This window comes from Anolis carolinensis, unplaced genomic scaffold, assembly GCF_035594765.1.
Source record: "Anolis carolinensis isolate JA03-04 unplaced genomic scaffold, rAnoCar3.1.pri scaffold_9, whole genome shotgun sequence".
NCBI classification, from domain to species: Eukaryota; Metazoa; Chordata; class Lepidosauria; order Squamata; family Dactyloidae; genus Anolis; species Anolis carolinensis.
The window spans coordinates 28,483,193-28,502,901 of NW_026943820.1; the positions used below are offsets into that span (position 1 = coordinate 28,483,193).

A 19,709-nucleotide genomic window follows, 5' to 3' on the forward strand; every position below is an offset into this window, starting at 1 on the left:
GCCTTAAGCAACGGAGGGCGGGGCTTTCGGGATGACGTCAGGCTCCTTTCCCAGGTTTCCCACAATCCTTCGCGAAATCACCTCACGACTCTTTTACCCTCCGCCCTTAACGGTGCCTCATGTCGGTGGTCTTCCTGCCCGAGCGGGTGCGGGGCAAGGCGGAGGTGAACCAGGAGACGCTGCGGAGGGTAAGCGCTGGGAAACGGACGAGGCGCCTCAGACTAGGCCTCGCTTCTGGTCCCACCCGCGGACTAGGCCCCGCTTCCGGTGACGCTAGAAGACATGGAGACGCTCTGGCACTCGGGCGGGGCAACTCTGTCGCGACCGGGGAATCTCTGATTACATGTTTCCTAGAGCGTCTCCCTCTCCGGCCTCCCCAGCCGAAATGACGTCATTCCCGTGTGCGCCTATAGGTCTATCCAACACTATATTATTGTTATATATTTTATTAAATTATAAATATATTCAAATATTTATATTGAATAATATATTGTATTATATTTATATTGTAGTTTATATGTGTATATGTATATAATAATATAATATAATGTATGTATAATACAATATAAAATAATATATTATAATAATTATATATTATATGAAATAATAATAATAATAATAATAAAACTTTATTTATAACCCGCCACCATCTCCCCAACGGGGACTCGGGGCGGCTAACATGGGGCCATGCCCAGAGCAAAACAATATAAAATATAAATACAACATATCATAGCACCATTAAAAATACAATAAATAATAATAGTTACTAATAATAATAATAATGTTACTAATAATATTGCAGTATAGTAGTCTAGTGCAATATAGTAATCTGCAATGTTAATATTGTGCTATGCTAATATAGTATATTGAATGTACATATAATTGCACATAAAATATTGATCATAATATTGTAATACAATATAACACTAATAATAGTATAATGTAATAATTGTATAGTATATATTATAATTTATTTATTTATTTATTTATTTTATTTACAGCATTTATATTCCGCCCTTCTCACCCCGAAGGGGACTCAGGGCGGATCACATTACACATATTGGCAAACATTCAATGCCTTTTTTTTAACATAGAACAAAGACAAACAAACATAGGCTCCGAGCCGGGCCTCGAACTCATGACCTCCTGGTCAGTGATTCATTGCAGTGATTGATTGCAGCTGCTCTCCAGCCTGCAGTAATATACAATGCTACTATTGTGCTATAATATATTGTATGTACATGGACAGTGGTGGAGGCTCTTTCTTTGGAGGCTTTTAAGCAGAGGCTGGATGGCCCGTGAGGTCTCATCCAACTCTACGATTCTGATTCTATATATAATATTGATCATAATATTGTAATAAGAATATAAAATATTGCAGTATAGTAGTTTAGTACAATATAGTAATATATGATACTAATATTGTGCTATGTTAATAATATATTGTATGCACATATAATTTGTAAGCCTCTCTGAGTTTGCTTTGGGGTGATAAGGGTGGGATATAAGTGTCATAAATAAATAAGTAAATAAATATGTATTAAATGTTTGTAGCATATATTTATATTATTTGCATTTGTACTTAATACTTTTTAATTAATTTATATCTATGTGTTGTGTATCATTTAGTTGTGCAAGGACTTGAACCACGTGTTGTCGAAGGCTTTCATGGCCAGAATCACTGGTTGTTGTTTTTCAGGCTGTATGGACATGTTCCAGCAGCATTCTCTCCTGTCATTTCACCAGCATCTGCGGCTAAAGGCATCTTCAGAGGTCTGTTGGAAATGAGGCAACTAGATACTCAGTGCTAGTCAAGCTTGCTAATGGCAACATTCATGATTCCTTAAACAGACAAGGGTTCTTCCTCCCACCCTGGACATAATTTCACAGGTATATATACACTCCACATGCCTCACTGCCAACAGACCTCTGAAGATCAACCACAGATGCAGGCAAAACATCAGAAGATAATACTTCAGGAACATGTCCATACAGCCTGAAAAACTCACAGCAACCCAGTGATTCCAGCTATTAAAGTCTTCCACAACAAGTGGTTCAGATCCTTGCACAGATCCAGCTCCAGAGATCCCAAAGCATTCACATGTGGGATTCAGAGTCATATCAAAAGTGTGTTGATTCCACAACTGAGGCACATCCATGACTCTGGAGGCCAGGCATCAACCATGCAATGGGATAAGTGTGGAAGCCTTGTTGGATGTGGATGGAAGATCTGACCATTGGCTTGTCCCTCTTCTTGCCTTCCAGCTGATGGACGAAAATGACCAGCTGATCCGCTGCATTGTGGAGTATCAGAACAAAGGAAGGGCTGCCGAATGCATGCAGTAAGTCTCTTGGAATCTTAAGAAGCCAAATAGATGTCATTATTATTATTATTATTCTGTAACACCATCAAGTATCTTCTATTCAATGCTATGTTATTATTGTTATTACTATATATTATTATTATATTATTTACTATTTATTTGTATTTATTGTGTTTATTAACTTGAGTACCCCATGTTGCCTGGGTTATTTGAAAAAGATTTTTTTAATTGTACAAAATGCATAAGGTTGAGGGTGAACTACAACTTGCATTGTGCCAGGTTAACCCAGAAAAACTCCCATCAGTACTTTAAGTTTGTTGGGGTTCACGGTGCTCTCAAATCTAGGTGAATTTTCCCCAAAGACCTCCAGTATTTTTTGCTGGCCATGGAGGCTCTGTGTGCCAAGTTAGTTCCAGATCCATCGTTGGTGGAGCTCAGTTTTCTTAGATTGCAGGTGAACTATACATCCATGTACCTACAACTCCTATAAATCATGGTGAATTCTCCCTAAACCCCTCTAGTATGTTCAGTATATTCAATGCCTCTGTTTGCTGTGTGCCATAAAAAAAATAGGAAAGGGTTAAGGGAGAGGCAATGGGCGGGGTCATGCAAATTCCACACCAATGGAGAGTCAGAAACACTGATGCCTGTGGTGGAGGAAACACATGAAATCTAGGATGAAATTGTTCCCTTGTGTGGCAGGCAGTATGGTGTTTGTGGAGGACACTGGCAGGGTTCTTGGACATGTTTACGGTGCTCACTATAACTTGTAGTGTCACTGGAGGGAGAGCCTTTGGTGTCTTCTGAGTAGGGGAGTTATAGCCGTTTGTGGAGGAAGGAGTTTGTCTGTGTAAGTGGACACCCCAGCCACACACACATACATATTTTCACTTTTATTATGTGTATAGATGTACTTGCTCTGATTACCTTATTCTGCCAATGAAAACATTGCCTGTAATCTGGCCATTGTTATTGTTCCTGCGTCTGAAATATTGAACAAAGCTGCTCATGTGGGTTTCCTTGCATTTCCAAACACACATAGGAAGAGGGTGTTCTATTAGAAATGTTTCCAACACATAAAGTCACACACACAAGATTTCCCTAGCTTAAAATGATACATTTTAATATATTGATTTTATGGTTCCCGTCCCCTTGATCTGGTCATGTAAGTGTGATTTATTGTTATAATTGTATTATTTTACTTTAATATTTATGTTGTTATGTAATGTTTGTGTTTACTTTTATGACTGTAAACTGCCCTGAGTCCCGTCCGGGAGATAGGGCGGTATATAAATAAAGTTTTATTATTATTTATTATTATTATAAAGTCATAATCCTGTTTTTTTAAAAAAAGGAATGAGACCTACGTTTTTATTTGTTTGTGTTCAGATTGTTTCCATTAACCCTGCACCCAATTCTCTGACTTTGTTCCACAGGCTCCAGCACACCCTTCATCGGAACCTCATTTATTTGGCGACGATCGCAGACGCTTCTGCTTCGTCAAATGCCGAAAAGGCTGCAGCAGAAGGATAAGGCCGTGTTCTTGGCCTTCGGTGTGGCCCTTCTTTCCTTTCTTGACCAGCAAACGAATGGCGTTTATAAAATTGGCCAATGTATGATTCCATCCTCCTTTGCAATGCCACGCTATTTTAAAGATCGACTCATGGAGAAAACAAAGTATTGTAATGCCTTGTGATACAACCAAGGGAAACCTGCCATAGTGTATGCAGTGACTTGCGTATTCACTGAGAAGGCTTGGAGGAAGCTATCTTTTCAGTACAGCGTTTGTGGAAAGGACTTGGACACTTGTTCCCTTTCGTGTTTCCTTATCTTTCTTTTCAACATATTTCCGTTCTTAACCAGGAGAGACATGTTACAGGCGCTCTAATGAGTATTATTTCCCTTGAAATGATCTTTCATGCAACCAAAAAGCATTAGAAACAAAAATAAATTTAAAAAATCCTGCAAATTGCATGGTTTTGTGCTGCTTTGGGGAGGGGGTTTCTGTTTGTATTTTATAAGCCTAAAATCCTGTCTTTAAAATAATCCAGTTGTGACTTAAAAGTGTCTTTCCAGAATCTTGATGTTTGACCTGTACTCTTTGTGAATGGCTTCCTAAGGAAATGGCAAAAGAACATCTGGGTTGCTGTGAGTTTTCTGGGCTGTCTGGCTGTGTTCCAGAAGCATTCTCTCCTGACGTTTTGCCCACATTTATGGCAGGCATCTCCAGACGTTGTGAGGTCTTTTGGAAAACTATGCAAATGGGGTTTATATAACTTGCAAATAAATTCGTGAAAATTCAGATAATGCCACACTCAATAAATTTTCTGGATGTGTTTGCTCATGTCGTCTCTCATAGTTGAGGTCTACCTATGATGTCAATTACAGGCCTCATCTTTTTAAGTGGGAGAACTTGTACAATTGGTATCTGACTAAATACTTTTCCGCCCACTGTGTGTGTGTGTGTGTGTGTGTGTGTGTGTGTGTATGTGTATGTGTGTGTGTGTGTGTGTGTGTATATATATATATATATATATATATAGCTGGAGTTACACTTTAAAAATACCAGGTCTGGCTTACATACAATTTCAGCTTAAGAGCAAACCTACAGAACCTCTCTCGCTCACAACTCCGGGACTGCCTGCATATTACATTCCAGCCGTTCTGCATCACAACTCATCCCCAAAGGCACTTCAAGGTTGAGAATACACACACACTTTTAAATTCATCAGACTATTCTTGTATCAGGATCTCCTTAAGACAGTTTACACCTCGGCGGCTCCAACAAAAGATCATCAAGTTGAACCAGCTATTACCTGTTATGTCAGGATCCTCTTAACTCAGTTTACACCAGTGGTTCTCAACCTGGGATCCCCAGATGTTTTTGCCTTCCAACTCCCAAAAATAAAACAGCTAGTAAACTGGCTGGGATTTCTGGGAGTTGTAGGCCAAAAACCTCAGATTGAGAACCACTGGTTTACACCGTCTCCATCCAGAGATCGTCAAGTTGAACCAGATATTATCTCTTATGCCAGGATCCTGTTAACTCAGTTTACACCTGATGGTGCTCACCATTTCCGTCAAGTGATCCCAAGTTGAACGAAATATTATCTGGGTTGTTGTATGTTTTCTGGGCTGTATAGCCATGTCCCAGAAGTATTCTTTCCTGACATTTCATCCACATCTATGGCAGGTATCCTCAGAGACTGTGAGGTATATTGGAGAAACTAAGCAATGAAGGTTTATATATCTGTTGACGTTCCTGAGTGGGGGAGAACTCTTGTGTGTTGGAAGCCAGCGTGAATGTTGTAATTAGCCACCTTCATTAGCATTAAATGGCCTTCCAAAGTTCACCTCCTGGCCTGGGGGTATCCTTTGTTCAGAATCATTAGCTGCCCCTGATTGATTTCTGTCTGGAATTCCGTTCTCAGAGTGCTGCTCCTTGTTTACTGTTCTGATTTTTGAGTTTTTTTTAATATAGTAGAATCTCACTTATTCCTCCCCTTACTATATATATTTATTTTATTTTTTTCTCTCTCTCTTTATCCCGTTTTTCTCCTTATGTCTCTTCACCTACATTCCCCTCCCCACCTCTCTGCACTATCCCCACCAATTTTGTTTTCCTTGCTTTCGCTGTATCTATACTTATAAACCAATAAAAATTAGTTTAAAAAATAAAATAAAATAAATAAACGGGCCGGCAGAATGTTGGATAAGCGAAAATGTTGGAGAATAAGGAGGGATTAAGTCTATTAAACCTCAAAGTATGTTATGGTTTTACAAATTAAGCACCAAAACATCTTGCTTTACAACAAAACGTCAGAAAATGCAGTTCAATACACGGTAACGTTATGTAGTAATTACTGTATTTACGAATTTAGCACCAAAACATTACAATGTATTGAAAACATTGACTACAAAAACACTGACTATTAAAAGGCAAACTGTGTTGGATAATAAAGAATGTTGGATAAGCGAAGGTTGGATAATTGAGACCCTACTGTACTGGTAGCCAGATTTTGTTCATTTTCATGGTTTCCTCCTTTCTGTTGAAGTTGTCCACATGCTTGTGGGCAAAACGTCAGGAGAGAATACTTCTGGGACATGGCCATACAGCCCGGAAATCATACAACAACCCTGTGATACTGGCTATGAACGCCTTCGACAACACGAAATATCATCTCTTATGCCTGGATCCCCTTAACCTGGTTCACACGATGGCGCTTGCTGTCTCCGTCCCGAATCAAACCAGATATGACCTCCTATTAAAGGTATATCTTTAATAAAGCAAATAAGGGGGTGGTGGCGGTAGTGGTGGTGGTTTTACTTACAGGGTGCTTTTTGAAAATTAAAATACAAAATATACAGTTTCCAGTTTCCAAAAGCGGGAGCACCAACTCCCCCCTCGAAGTGGCAGTGAGGAAAACTGCAGCAAAGGGCGCAAGGAAGGAAGGAAGGGATATTTGGGGAAAGGGTCGGGGAAGAAACGGCCGGCGTTTGGGAAAGAGAGAGACTGGAAGTGGGGGGCAATGTAGCACCGACTCGAGAGAAATGGGGTCTCTGCGCTCGCGAATCCGTGGGAAAAACGGGGCCAACAGTTTGCTTGTTTGTTTGTTTATCCGGGTCCGATACAAACGCTTTTGCGGGTCAACGGCAGGAAAACTCGAGGCAAACTTTCGAGAGAGATCTCAACCAACTTTTTGTTTTGTTTTCATTCAGCAGAATGTTATTATGTACAGAAAAGGAAACATCAAAAGACGGTTTTACAGGACGAAAAAAAAATAAAGCCACACCGGATTGTGCCGAAAGCACAAGTTATGCACAGCAAACAACTCTGTAAACATGGCATATCAAGGTTGGGGTTTTTTTTGTTTCTTCGTTGAGTTTTTCTTCTTCTTCTTTCAGGAAAACAATGGCGACAAAGACCATAAAAGACAGGCAACATTGGCATCTTCCAACAGCACAAAGAAAGAAAAGATCACTCACATTCCGGGCTTGCCGAGGCGGCCCATCCGCGGCGCGATCCGTGTAGTGTTGCGCGCTTCCGGCATTTTATATATATATATATATATATTTATATATTTATATAATAATCATTTTGGTATCTTTGTACTATTTTATACACAATGTACTTTAAAAGAGCTTGTAGAAAATGGGAAAACTTAAATGTGCTTATTTTTCTATTTTTTTTAAATCTTCGTCAAAAAACTATATGTATTTGTTAACTAAGAACTCACTTTGTTGTTTTATTTTTTTTTGTACTTGTCAATGTATTAGAATGATATGACTTAAGAAAAATATAAAAATAATATTAATACTGTCAAAAAACCCTTTATATATATATACCAGAAAATATTTTGTGTTTTTTTAAATTTTATAATTACTCTTTCAAAGATGGAAGTATGAAAATTTAAATAGGATTTTTTAATATATATATATATAAAGACGTCTCCAGTGAATATACAATGGGATAGAACTATACAGGTTTTTTTATCTTTTGTTGTTTTGTTTGTAATTTCAATTTAAAAGCACCAAGTCGTTCTCCCCGATCCGCTTTAGTTGGAAGATTATTTTCCCCCCTCTAATTCCACAGGTTCCACTATAGTTTAATGGCACATATTGATGGAAAGGAGTTACTTTAGTGGGTTGCTGAGAGTTTTCCGGGCTGTTTGGCTGTGTTCCAGAAGCAGTCTCTCCTGATGTTTCGCCCACATCTATGGCAGGCATCCTCAGAGGTTGGGAGGTCTGCTGGAAACTAGGCAAGTGGGACATTATTCTACAGATTATATATATAAAATGGTGTGTGTGTGTGTGTGTGTGTGTGTGTGTGTAAAATATTGTCCAGGGTGGAGAAAGAACTCTTGCCTATTAATTTGTATTAAATGGCCTTGCAGCTTCAAAGACTATCTGCTTCCTGCCTGGGGGGGGGGGGATCGTTGTTGGGAGGTGTTAGCTGGCCCTGATTGTTTCCTTTCTAGAATTCCTCCATGTTCTGAGTGTTGTTCTTTATTTACTGTCCTGATTTTAGAGTTTAAAAACAGGACAGTAAATAAATAACAACACCCAGAAAGCTTGGGAATTCTAGACAAAAAAATAATCAGAGCCAGCTAACCTCTCCCAACAAAGGATTCTCTCCCCCCCCCCCCCAGGCAGGAACCAGCCAGGAAGCTGCAAGGCTATTCAATGCTAATATTATATTATTGCTTCCAACAGACAAGAGTTCATTCTCCCACCCTGGAATTTTCCAGAGATATATAAACCCCACTTGCCTAGTTTTGAACAGACATTACAACTTCTGAGGATGCCTGCCATAGGTATGGGCAAAACGTCAGGAGAGAATGCTTCTGGAACATGGCCATACAGCCCGGAAAACTCACAGCGACCCAGTGATTCCAGCCATGAAAGCCTTCAACAACAGTTGCTTTATTTTTAATCCTTAGCACTACAAAAAATAGTGTTTATTTTATTATTATTATTATTAAGTTTACCTCTTTCTGTTCTGAGCCAGCTCATGTTTGTTTTCTTATGACACACTAAGTCTAGCAATTGAAATAAGACTCTCTCTCTCTTGTTGGTTTGCTAAATATTTGCAACAATTCTTCCATTTTTTAATATATATATATTAAGGAGCACTGTATGGATAATGCCTTTTGGCCAACAATGTAAAAAGGTATCAAATGTAGTGTTTTCTCGATGCAAAACCAATGTATTTATGGAGTGCGAGCTAATCAGGAAATGTTAAAATATATTTGCTCCAATCATAATAATATTTTTTTTTTGCCGTCGCTCTTCCTTTCGTTTAGCGTGTTAAAAGAAAGCCGTTAAGAATTTTAAAAGGAAGAACTGCGCAAAAAGAGGAGCAAAAATAACACTCAACGTTTCCTTTGTGTTTTTTCGCCCGGAATGGGAACTTATACATCTTATTATATGACTAACAAATAGCTATAAAATACAGTGTTTTTTGTTCTGCGAGAGCATCAGTCACAGTTTGTTTTGGGGCGGGTTTTGTTTTTCGTGTTGTGTTCGGACACTTGGCACCATTATTATTATTTTTTTTTGCTTAGCAAGGTCTCAACAGGGGGAAAAAAAGGGATTGAGAGTGAAGAAAAGTGTGATTCCGAAGTGTGTTTCCAGCGGTCAAAGCGGGCCGGACCCAAGACTTTGGCCCTGCGTCGCCATAAAGGCGACGCAGGGCCAAAGTCTAGGGTCCGGCCCGCTTTGACCGCGGCTCCGGTGGCAAAACTCACCTCGCCGTCAATACTGATGCATGTAGGACGGACGGCGCTCGTGCTTGACCGGGAACGGTTTGAAGCCCTTGTTCATAGGTTTGTGCTGTGGAGGGGATTGCTGTTGCTGTTGTTGTTGTTGCTGCGGCGCATAGGCAAACGTGGAGGAGGAAGAGGAGGAGGAGGAGGAAGGAGCGCAGTCGTTGGACCAGACCGGGGACTGCAGGATCTGCAAGGCGTCGTTCCACTGTCCGGCGGAGGCGGTTCCGGATGATGCCCCGGCCGGACCGGTCATCTGGAACAAGGAGAGGCCCGGGTTGGGCAGCGTGTGTTGCCAGGGAGCTTTCGGGGGCCAGGTTTTGGTTTTGTTTTCCTGCAAGAGATGACAAGGGTTAGGCCGTGAGAAGAGCGTGAATCATAAAATCATGGAGTTGGAATATGACCCCACAAAAATTAGGAATTACTAGCTTTGCCCGGCCACGCGTTGCTGTGGCTTATGGGAATGCTTTGTTGGCCAGGTGGAATATTATTATTATTATTATTATTTTATTATGACACAGCAAACAAGATAGATATGCTGGATTTCGTATCACAAAATCAAGTCGAACACTTCCCAAGTGTCTAGGACTGTGTGATGTATTATTATTATTATTATTATTATTGTTATTATTATTTTATTATGACACAGCAAACAAGATAGATATGCTGGATTTCATATCACAAAATCAAGTCGAACACTTCCCAAGTGTCTAGGACTGTGTGATGTATTATTATTATTATTATTATTACTATTATTGTTATTATTATTTTATTGTGACACAGCAAACAAGATAGACATGCTGGATTTCATATCACAAAATCAAGTTGAACACTTCCCAAGTGTCTAGGACTGTGTGATGTATTATTATTATTATTATTATTATTATTATTATTATTATTGTTATTATTATTTTATTATGACACAGCAAACAAGATAGACATGCTGGATTTCATATCACAAAATCAAGTCGAACACTTCCCAAGTGTCTAGGACTGTGTGATGTATTATTATTATTATTATTATTATTATTATTATTATTATTATTATTATTATTATTTTATGACACAGCAAACAAGATAGATATGCTGGATTTCATATCACAAAATCAAGTCGAACACTTCCCAAGTGTCTAGGACTGTGTGATGTATTATTATTATTATTATTGTTATTATTATTTTATTATGACACAGCAAACAAGATAGATATGCTGGATTTCATATCACAAAATCAAGTCGAACACTTCCCAAGTGTCTAGGACTGTGTGATGTATCTTCGGATGATTCGTGCAGATCCCAGCAGGGTGGCCTTTTGCAGTTGTTGTTATTATTATTATTATTATTATTATTATTATTATTATTATTATTATTATCATCTTCATTTCTATCCCGCTCTTCTCACCCCGCAGGGGACTCAGAGCGGCATACAACATACGAGGGCTATCCAGAAAGTAGGCTACGTTTTGGATTTTAAAAAGGACAAAGTATAGAATAAATCGTTTACCATATGCAGCTGAAAGACACGTCCCAAAATTACAATCTCATGTAATCCCCATTTAAATTTAGCCACGTTTCTTATAGATAAATGAGTTTGAAAAGTACTGCACCAGTAAATTCCCCGCCTGTGTCCTTGGCTCTTCCGCCTTCTCCCTTCCTGCAGCGTAGCCAAAACACTGCGCTGCCAGCCACGCCCCCATTGTTGGAAACGGAGGAGAGAGGCAGCAAATTTACTGGTGCAGTACTTTTCAAACTCAACGTTCTGGATTATCCAATGCATTTTTGTAGTCAATGTTTTCAATATATCATGATATTTTGGTGCTAAATTCGTAAATACAGTAATTACTACATAGCATTACTGCATATTGAACTACTTTTTCTGTCAAATTTGTTGTATAACATGATGTTCTGGTGCTTAATTTGTAAAATCATAACCTCATTTGATGTTTAATAGGCTTTTCCTTAATCTCTCCTTATTATCCAACATATTCTGGCGGCCCGTTTACATTGGATAAGTGAGACCCTACTGTATAAAGAACTTTATTTGTGTTATGGAAATCTTGTTCTTGTAAATAATGCAACCATATTATTTTACATCAAAGAAAAGCCTCCAAAGGAAGAGATAACATTGGTCTGTGCTTTTGTTCTTTTTATCACTTTTGACTATTGGTGCTGGGTCACGCTGCTGCTAATAAGTTACTCTGCTATACGTTTATGGGGAGGGTCTTTTGTTAATAAGCCCACTCGCCCAACGTTGTTTTCTTCTGCCCTGGAGACGAGGACTCAGTGGAGCCATGGGTTCAAATGGCAGGAGGAGAGACCCCTCCTCAACCTGCTACCCAGAGAGAGACCAGTACATCACCCACCCACCCACCCACCCCCCTCCTTGCACTGTGGTCCTTGCCTGATTGTGGTCATCCGCGGCGGAGAGGAGGGGCGGCGAAGGCAGTGTGCTCGGGTCGTGCTCCCCGCTGCTGTGTTTCCTGTGGAATCAGAAAGAAAAGTAAGAACACGGTGAGCTAAACAACAAGACCGGAGATGAACAGAGACCTGAGACAAGTACCCATATTCACTCGAGTCTAATGTGCCATCAAAACAAAACAAAACAAAAACATTTGCTGGTGAATGGAGTGGATGAGGCCTAAGTGCACTCTACCTCTGCCCTTGGCTGAGGGAGTTGCTAGGATGCGAAGGGGGCGGGGCCTAGAGGCAGCGGGGGGGGGGAGGCTAAAGGCAGCAGAGCCTACCTTTCTAACTGGCAGTTAGGGGGAGAAAGGCTCTTCCTCATCCTCTTTAATTTGAACTATTTTTCTAGGTTTTTTGATTGAGAGAAATAGATCGGATGACTATGTCGTTTGTGGCCAAATTTGGTGTGATTGGGTTCAGTGGTTTTGTTGTTCACTCCATAGTAAAAACGCCACATTACATTTATATATATACTAGCTGTGCCGGCCACGCGTTGCTGTGGCGAAGTATGGTGGTATGGGAAATAAAGTATTGAGGTATTGGTGGTAGTTAAGGTAAAGGGTAAAAGTTTTCTCCTGACGGAGCTTAGCCTGCTAACTGGCAGCAATTGGATAAAAACAATTATTCCTCTCCCTCTAATTAGGACTTTATTTTTCTTTTCTTTTTGTTGTATGAACGTAGAGGCATGGATGAGGGGTTGTGCTGCCAAGTTTAGTGTTTCTGGGGTGTGTAGTTTTGTTGCTTTGTCCTAGGCCGAAATTTCATTACCCTTTTATATATAGAGATAGTCTGTTAGAGCACCAAAGCTTCCAGCAACGGAAAGGAAAACCTTAGGGTGCATCTCTGCTGTGGAATGAATCTACTTTGTCTTTGTTCAATGCTTCCGAGTTACAGTTTGACAAGGCCTTTCACCTCTTTTATCAAAGAATGCTGATGCTTCACCAAACTACAAATCCCAGGATTGCATAGCACTGAGCCCTGGCCATTTAATTAGAGATGAGTTCCTCAAAGAGGAGCTCCTGAAGCAGCTTCCTCTTTGGCTTAGCACGAAGATTACTGTATGACACAAATCTAATGCACAACCCAATTTTGGCAAGGTCATTTAGCCAAGACAAGGTGAGCATTAGATTCGAGTAAATGCAGTCAAGACGGAGAAAGAGCTGCATGCAATGGCCACTGGGACGTGGATGGTGAATGCACTGTTTTGATAATATTCCCGTGGCTGCTTCGGACCCTCCGTCTCACCTCCTTTGCTTGACGGCGGCAACGATGTCCGGCCCTGAGAACATGGAAAAGAGGCTGTCTCCGTTGGCGGAGGACGTCTCGTCGCTGGAGCTGGCGGAGTCTCCCTGAGTGCCGGACCAGCTGTTTGCCATCTCCCTGCAAAGAGGAACATTCTGGATTATCCAACACAGTTTGCCTCCCGCCCCGATCCACAGCTGTTTCTCTAGGCATCAAGGATTTAATTTTTTATGGGTTTAATTTCCAACAATGTTGCTACTGTAAGTTCATTTTATGCAATTCTATCTTTATTTGTAGTCAATTTGTAAGTAGCCATTGTTTTTGTAGTCAATGTTTTCAATATACTGCGATGTTTTGGTGCTAAATTCATAAATACAGCAATTTCTACATAACGTTATCGTGCATTGAATTGCTTTTTCTGTCAATTTGTTGCAAAACATGATGCTTTTGGTGCTTAATTTGGTGCTTAATTTGTAAAAACATAATGTAATTTGATGTTTAATAGGCTTTTCCTTAATCCCTCCTTATTATCCAACATTTTCGCTTATCCAACATTCTGCCGGCTTGTTTATGTTGGATAAGTGAGACTCTACTGTATATGTGTATGTGTACACACACACCACACACACACACACACACCTATTAACCCACCTCGAGCCATGAGAAGAGGCAGATAAGAAATAAAATTATTGTTGTTGCATACATGTATGTATTATGTATAATACATAATATTATAGTACAACCTCTGAGGATGCCTGCCATAGATGTGGGCGAAACGTCAGGAGAGAATGCTTCTGGAACATGGCCACACAGCCCGAAAGACACACAACAACCCTGAAACCTACAGATTTCTATCCCTAGGAAAGGAAGAGAAATCCACCCCTGAAAGAGTCATTATCATGGGGAACAGGGGTCTCCAGTGAAGATTAAGCTCCAATCCTTGTTTCCTTAACAAGCCACGCTTTCCAAAATACAATTCTCGCAGGGCCGGAGTTACGCTTAAGAAATGTCCCTGTTTTGATGTACTAACAAATTCAACTTAAGAACAAACCTACAGAACCAATCTTAACTTGTAGACAGAATGTTAACTGATAAAAATGAAGGAATGAGAGAGTCCGAAGGTGCTGCTTACCCTTCGTTGAAATACTCTGGGAAGGGCCAGGTCCGGTGAGGGTCGTCCGGAGGGGCCCAGTTGCTGCGGGCGTTGCTGCTGGGCCGGCGGAAGTGCTGGGCTTGCCTCTTCTGCTGCATGGCCTGGCTCACCCCGGCCACGTAGCGGGCAAACTCCGGGTCGGAGCCCACTGCACATAAACAGAGACAGGCAAGGAGATTAGGAAAACATGCAGACCCCACACATTTGGTTGTTTTGGCTGCGGTTGTGCCCCACTGTAATCCCTTTAAGCCCAGTGGCCTCCCTTCCTTGGCGCCTGCACACAATGGGAGCCCCGTCTGCAATTGGGAACGATGCTGCAAGAGTGAAATGCAGGCAAGATGGTGATGCAGCGGCCAAAAAGGTCAATCCGATTCCAGGTTGCATCAAGAGGAGTCTAGTGTCTACACCAGGCATGGGAAAACTTTGGCCCTCCAGGTGTTTTGGACTCCAACTCCCACAATTCCTAACAGCCGGTAGGCTGTTAGGAATTGTGGGAGTTGGAGTCCAAAACACCTTGAGGGCCAAAGTTTTCCCATGCCTGGTCCAGACTGAGGAAAGTCATAATCCTACTCTTTTCTGTTTTGGTCAGAATAACGGTAATTATTATTATATGTATTTATACCCCATTTTATTTCACCCAAAGATGACTTAAAGCTTAACATAAAAGCATTAGCGCACAAATTAAAATATACACATATACAAACATTAAAGCAGAATTAAATATAAACAGCATTTCAATATTCAGTTAAAAACCTCAAACAGTCAAGAGTTCTTTCTCCCACAGATATATGTACTTTCTTAGATTCTAGCAGACCTCACAACCTCTGAGGATGCCTGGACAAAATGTCAGGAGAGAATGCTTCTGGAACATGGCCAGACAGCCCAGAAAACTCACAGCAACCCAGTTGTTATTATTATCATTATAAAAGCAGACAACTAAATTCTCTGGTGAGATATAAAGGATGAAGCAGGTATCCACCAGCATGAAAACTAACATTTTGAACATGCATATATTTTACTCTCAAATTTGTAATTCTCTTTCTCAAGGTATATTTTGTGATGGGATTCTAACCCAGATCCATAGCGGCATATCAATGCCTAGGGTTTGGTAACGTAACCACCTCTGCTTTCAATAATTGCAATGCCCACCATAGTTAACACCTTCCAGTAGTTTTTTTTATGAAGTGGGCAGTGAAGACAATATATATTTTGCCAGGTTTTTAGTGAGTTTAATGCGTTGGTTAATTGTGCTATATAGCTGTTCATGTCTGCCTGGCTCGCCTTCCTGATTTGGAACTAACCTTGGCTGTCTGCTGTGTCTGCTGTTCCTTCAGGTATCTCCTGAACACTTAGAGAACTTAAGAGACTGGAGAGAAAGCAAGAGAGCCTGACAAAGGGATCCCAAACCAGAGGCAAATCTCTCCAATTTGGAGCCTGCAAGTGGTTGGTTCACAGACCCTTTGGCTCTCTCTCCATGGACCGTGATGCTGCCGCTGCTATAAGACTTGGCATCAGGCTGAGCAGAAATTAAATCCAGAAGCTCATTCTGCTGCTAAGAGAGGTTGGCTCTCTGTCATGAAAAAAAGAGAAAGGGAGCAGACTGAAGAATGTCTGGAAGAAGCCAGTCCAGGAAAGTAGGGGGGCTCATTCTCCATACAAATAACTGGCCAGAGGAATGTCCGTCTCCCCGCTCCCAAGGAAGAGGAGCCGTATAGCCGAAACACAGCAGCGTCCAGGGATACTAATAATATTACAGTATAGTGGTATACCTTATATAGTTACCTTATAGTGGTACAGTTCAGTATAGTAATATATAATGCTAATATTGTGCTATGCTAATCTATATATATAAAAGAGTGATGGCATCACGGCGACCCACAAACAACAAAACTACAGGCCCCCCAACCTCAAAATTTGACAACACAACCCATCATCCAAGCCTCTAGGTTGATACAACAACAAAAAAAAGAAAAATAAAGTCCTAATTTGAGAGAGAGGAATAATTGCTTTTATCAAATTGCTGCCAGTTAGAAGGCTAAACTCCTCCAACTTGGTCTCCTAGCAACCCAATAAAAAATAATAAAAAACACTAAAAATTAATACAATGAAATACTATAATAACAGAAAATAACTAAAAATAATACAAGAAAATAATAAAATATAATAAATAAAAATATAACTTACAATAAAATTAATAAAAAATTGCAAATAACGTCAAATAAAAATTACACAACAATTTTTAACCAATACCACCACCACTTTGCCACAGCAACGTGTGGCCGGGCACAGCTAGTTACATATAATATTACTAATAATATTACAGTATAGTGGTATAGTTCAATATAGTAATATATCATGCTAATATTGTGCTATGTTAATAATATAATATATTGTATGTACATATAATTTGTAAGCTGCTCTGGGCGGGATATAAATGTAGTAAATAAATAAATAAGGAGAGTCCACCAAGATCTCCTTGAATTCAGGAAGCAAGAAAGGCCCATGAGAGCAAACATTCGTGTTTTGTAAGCACATTCTTGACAAAGCCTGTTTTCTCGGTCTTTTATGCAAGGAGTCTCGGCTCATGTTTCTCACCTCAAATTTCGTGTATTTATTCTGCAAAAATGCAATATAGGAATATACAGCACAGGATCACCTTTTCAGAGGTGACAGGAGGGACAAAAAGGCAAGCAGCTCAAACGACTGCTGCCAAGACTGTAAGCCCGAAAGTGAATGGAACATTTGTAAGCCACTCTCAGAGCCTTTGCGGCTAAAGAACAAGGGATAAATACCTCAAATATATAAAAAGAGAGAGCAGGATCAGAACACATCCCCTGCAAACCAGGATGCCTTGCTGTCCATAGAAAGTTTGTATTATTTATTGTTGATACCATATTGTTTTTGTTGACCCTCCTTTTCCACTTACAGAGCTAGTTTGCTGTTTTTCTTTGAAGTACAGTAAATATTCAAAAACATTTAACCTACTGATGCCTCAATTAATGTAATTTTATTGGGATCTATTTTTATTTTGAAATTTACCAGTAGCTGCTGCATTTCCCACCCTTGGCTTATATTCGAGTCAGTAAATTTTCCCAGGTTTTTTTGGAAAAAATTTAGGAGCCTCGGCATATTTAGGTCGACTTATGCTCAAGTATATAGTAAGGTAAAGGTAAAGGTTTCCTCTGACGTTAAGTCCAGTCATGTCTGACTCTGGGGGTTGGGGCTCATCTCCATTTCTAAGCCAAAGAGCCGGCGTTGTCCGTAGGCCCCTCCAAGGTCATGTGGCCATTGGTATGACTGCATGGAGCGCTGTTACCTTCCCGCTGGAGCGGTACCTATTGATCTACTCATATGTGCATGTTTTCGAACTGCTAGGTTGGCAGGAGCTGGGGCTAACAGTGGGCGCTCATTCCGCTCCCGGGATTTGAACCTGGCACCTTTCGGTCTGCAAGTTCAGCAGCTCAGCGCTTTAACACACTGTGCCACCAGAGGCCCCGCTCGAGTATATACAGTACATTAAATTTTTGTCTCTTTCCTGATTTCCCTTTCTCCCTATTCTGTGTTATAAGAATTGGAAATGCTCAATAAGAAAACATTATTCACCTGCGGGGTCGAAGGGCAGGAACTCGCCCAGCATGCCGAAGATCCCGTCGCTCTGGTCGCGGTTGGGCCAGGTGTTGTTCCGGGGCCCCGGCGGCGGCTTCTGTCCCAGCATCTCCGACATCACGCTGTCCATGTAGCTGTTGACCAGGCCCAAGCTGTACAGGTCGGAGCTGAGGTCCGAGAAGCCGTGGCCGCTCCAATGGGGCAGGTGAGGCAACCCTGGGCTGACAGCCGGGGCCGACGGCTGGCTGGAGTTGGAGGGCCATTTGCCCGGCGGGCGCTGCTGCTGCGGTGGCGGCTGCTGCTGGGTCCCAATGGGCTGGAGCAAGTGCTGATAGTACTGGGGCGGCTGGGGGCCCTTCTGAGGTGCCGCCTGCTGCTGCTGCTGCTGTTGGGGAGGCATCCCTTGCGGAAGGTGGTGCAAAGGCGTGTGAGAGGAAGACTGAGGCTGGTGCTGTGTTGCCACCGATGCCGGCTTTTGCTCCGCCGCCGCCGAGGACGAGGCGACCGAGTTCCTCCGCTTCACCTGCGGGGAGGCCTGCTGGGACTTGCCCAGGTTGAAGCCGGAGAGGAAGTCGATCACCTCCTGCATCTCTTGGTCGGTGGGCAGCTTCATGCCCTTGGCGTCCTTCCCGCCGCGCTCCGCCTTCTCCGGGAAGAGCCCGTTGACCGCCAGGGTGGCCGGAGTGGCTTCGACAGAGCGGGGGAAGCTCCCGATGGTCAGGATGCTCTGCAGACGGGCTTTTTCCTCTGAGTGGTGGTTGGTGACAAAAAGGGTTTTGGAAGGGGTGCTCGGGATGGAGTAGCTCCCGCCGCTGGAGGCCTTCTTCGTGAAGCGAGAGGTCAGCTTGGAGAACGTCTTCTGCAAGCCGCCGCTCGGCTTACTTCCATTCCCGGGGGGAAGGTCGATGTGGCCCCCAAAGTCACAGACCTCGCGCTGGAGCTGGATCTGGATGCAGGGCAAGGCTTGCTCTCTGTTGCAGGAATGGAAGAAAAAAGTGGTCAGAAATATTAAACATTAACTAAATATTTTTAATTACAAAAATGTGAGTCAAGCACTGAAATGGTTAAATGGATGCAATGACTCAGCAAAAGCTGCAGTTCGATATAAGCAGATGTGCCTGTAGCTTAGTAGGCCTCAGTGTGAGAGAGGTGTCAGTGTGAGTAGGCTTCAGTATCAGAAGGCCTCAGTGTGAGAAGCTTCGGTGAGAGAAGCCTCAGTTTGAAGGCCTTGTGTGTGAAGCTCCAGTGGGAAGGCTGCTGTGTGTAAAGCTGCTGTGTGAAGCTCCTGTATAAATTCGGTGTGAGAGGAGGCTCTGTGAGAGCGAAGCTGTTTATCTGCATGAGAAAGAAGCCCAGCGTGGAAGCGAAGAAGGACGTATAAAGAACTTTGTGTTATGGAAACCTTGTTTTTGTAAATTGTTGTTGTTGTTTATTCGTTATTGTTGTGGGTAATAAATGTTATTATTATTATTACGACTACTACTACATGTCTTGTGTTTAATCTCTGTTCTGTGGATGTATTTAATAGAAATACTTTTTAATATGTGTATTTATAGAATGTTTACAATGTTTATGTGTTTTAATTATGCTGCAATCTGCCTCGAGCCATGAGGAGAGGCGGGTAAGAAATAAAATGATGATGATAATGATTAATACCAC

At 41.5% G+C, this 19,709-nt stretch overlaps 2 protein-coding genes across 3 annotated transcripts in view; one reads left to right on the top strand and one right to left on the bottom strand.

The window, feature by feature from the left end:
• Positions 1–38: 38 nt before the first annotated feature.
• Positions 39–4,293, top strand: ss18l2 (SS18 like 2). The gene is made up of 3 exons (XM_003229005.4): positions 39–188; positions 2,266–2,342; positions 3,761–4,293. Exons 1-3 carry the CDS (start codon positions 120–122, stop codon positions 3,855–3,857), a joined length of 243 nt encoding a protein of 80 aa, XP_003229053.1. The 5' UTR covers positions 39–119; the 3' UTR covers positions 3,858–4,293.
• Positions 4,294–6,584: 2,291 nt separating this feature from the next.
• The window catches only part of garre1 (granule associated Rac and RHOG effector 1), a 50,537-nt gene continuing 37,412 nt past the window's right edge, over positions 6,585–19,709 (bottom strand). For both annotated transcript variants that reach the window (XM_062961771.1, XM_062961772.1), the window contains exons 10-14: positions 18,048–19,021; positions 14,424–14,592; positions 13,295–13,429; positions 11,988–12,066; positions 6,585–9,923 (exon numbers count right to left, since the gene is read on the bottom strand). In XM_062961771.1, coding sequence (XP_062817841.1) covers positions 9,579–9,923; positions 11,988–12,066; positions 13,295–13,429; positions 14,424–14,592; positions 18,048–19,021 — 1,702 coding nt within the window. In that variant the 3' untranslated portion in view covers positions 6,585–9,578. The remainder of the gene's footprint in view (positions 9,924–11,987; positions 12,067–13,294; positions 13,430–14,423; positions 14,593–18,047; positions 19,022–19,709) is intronic.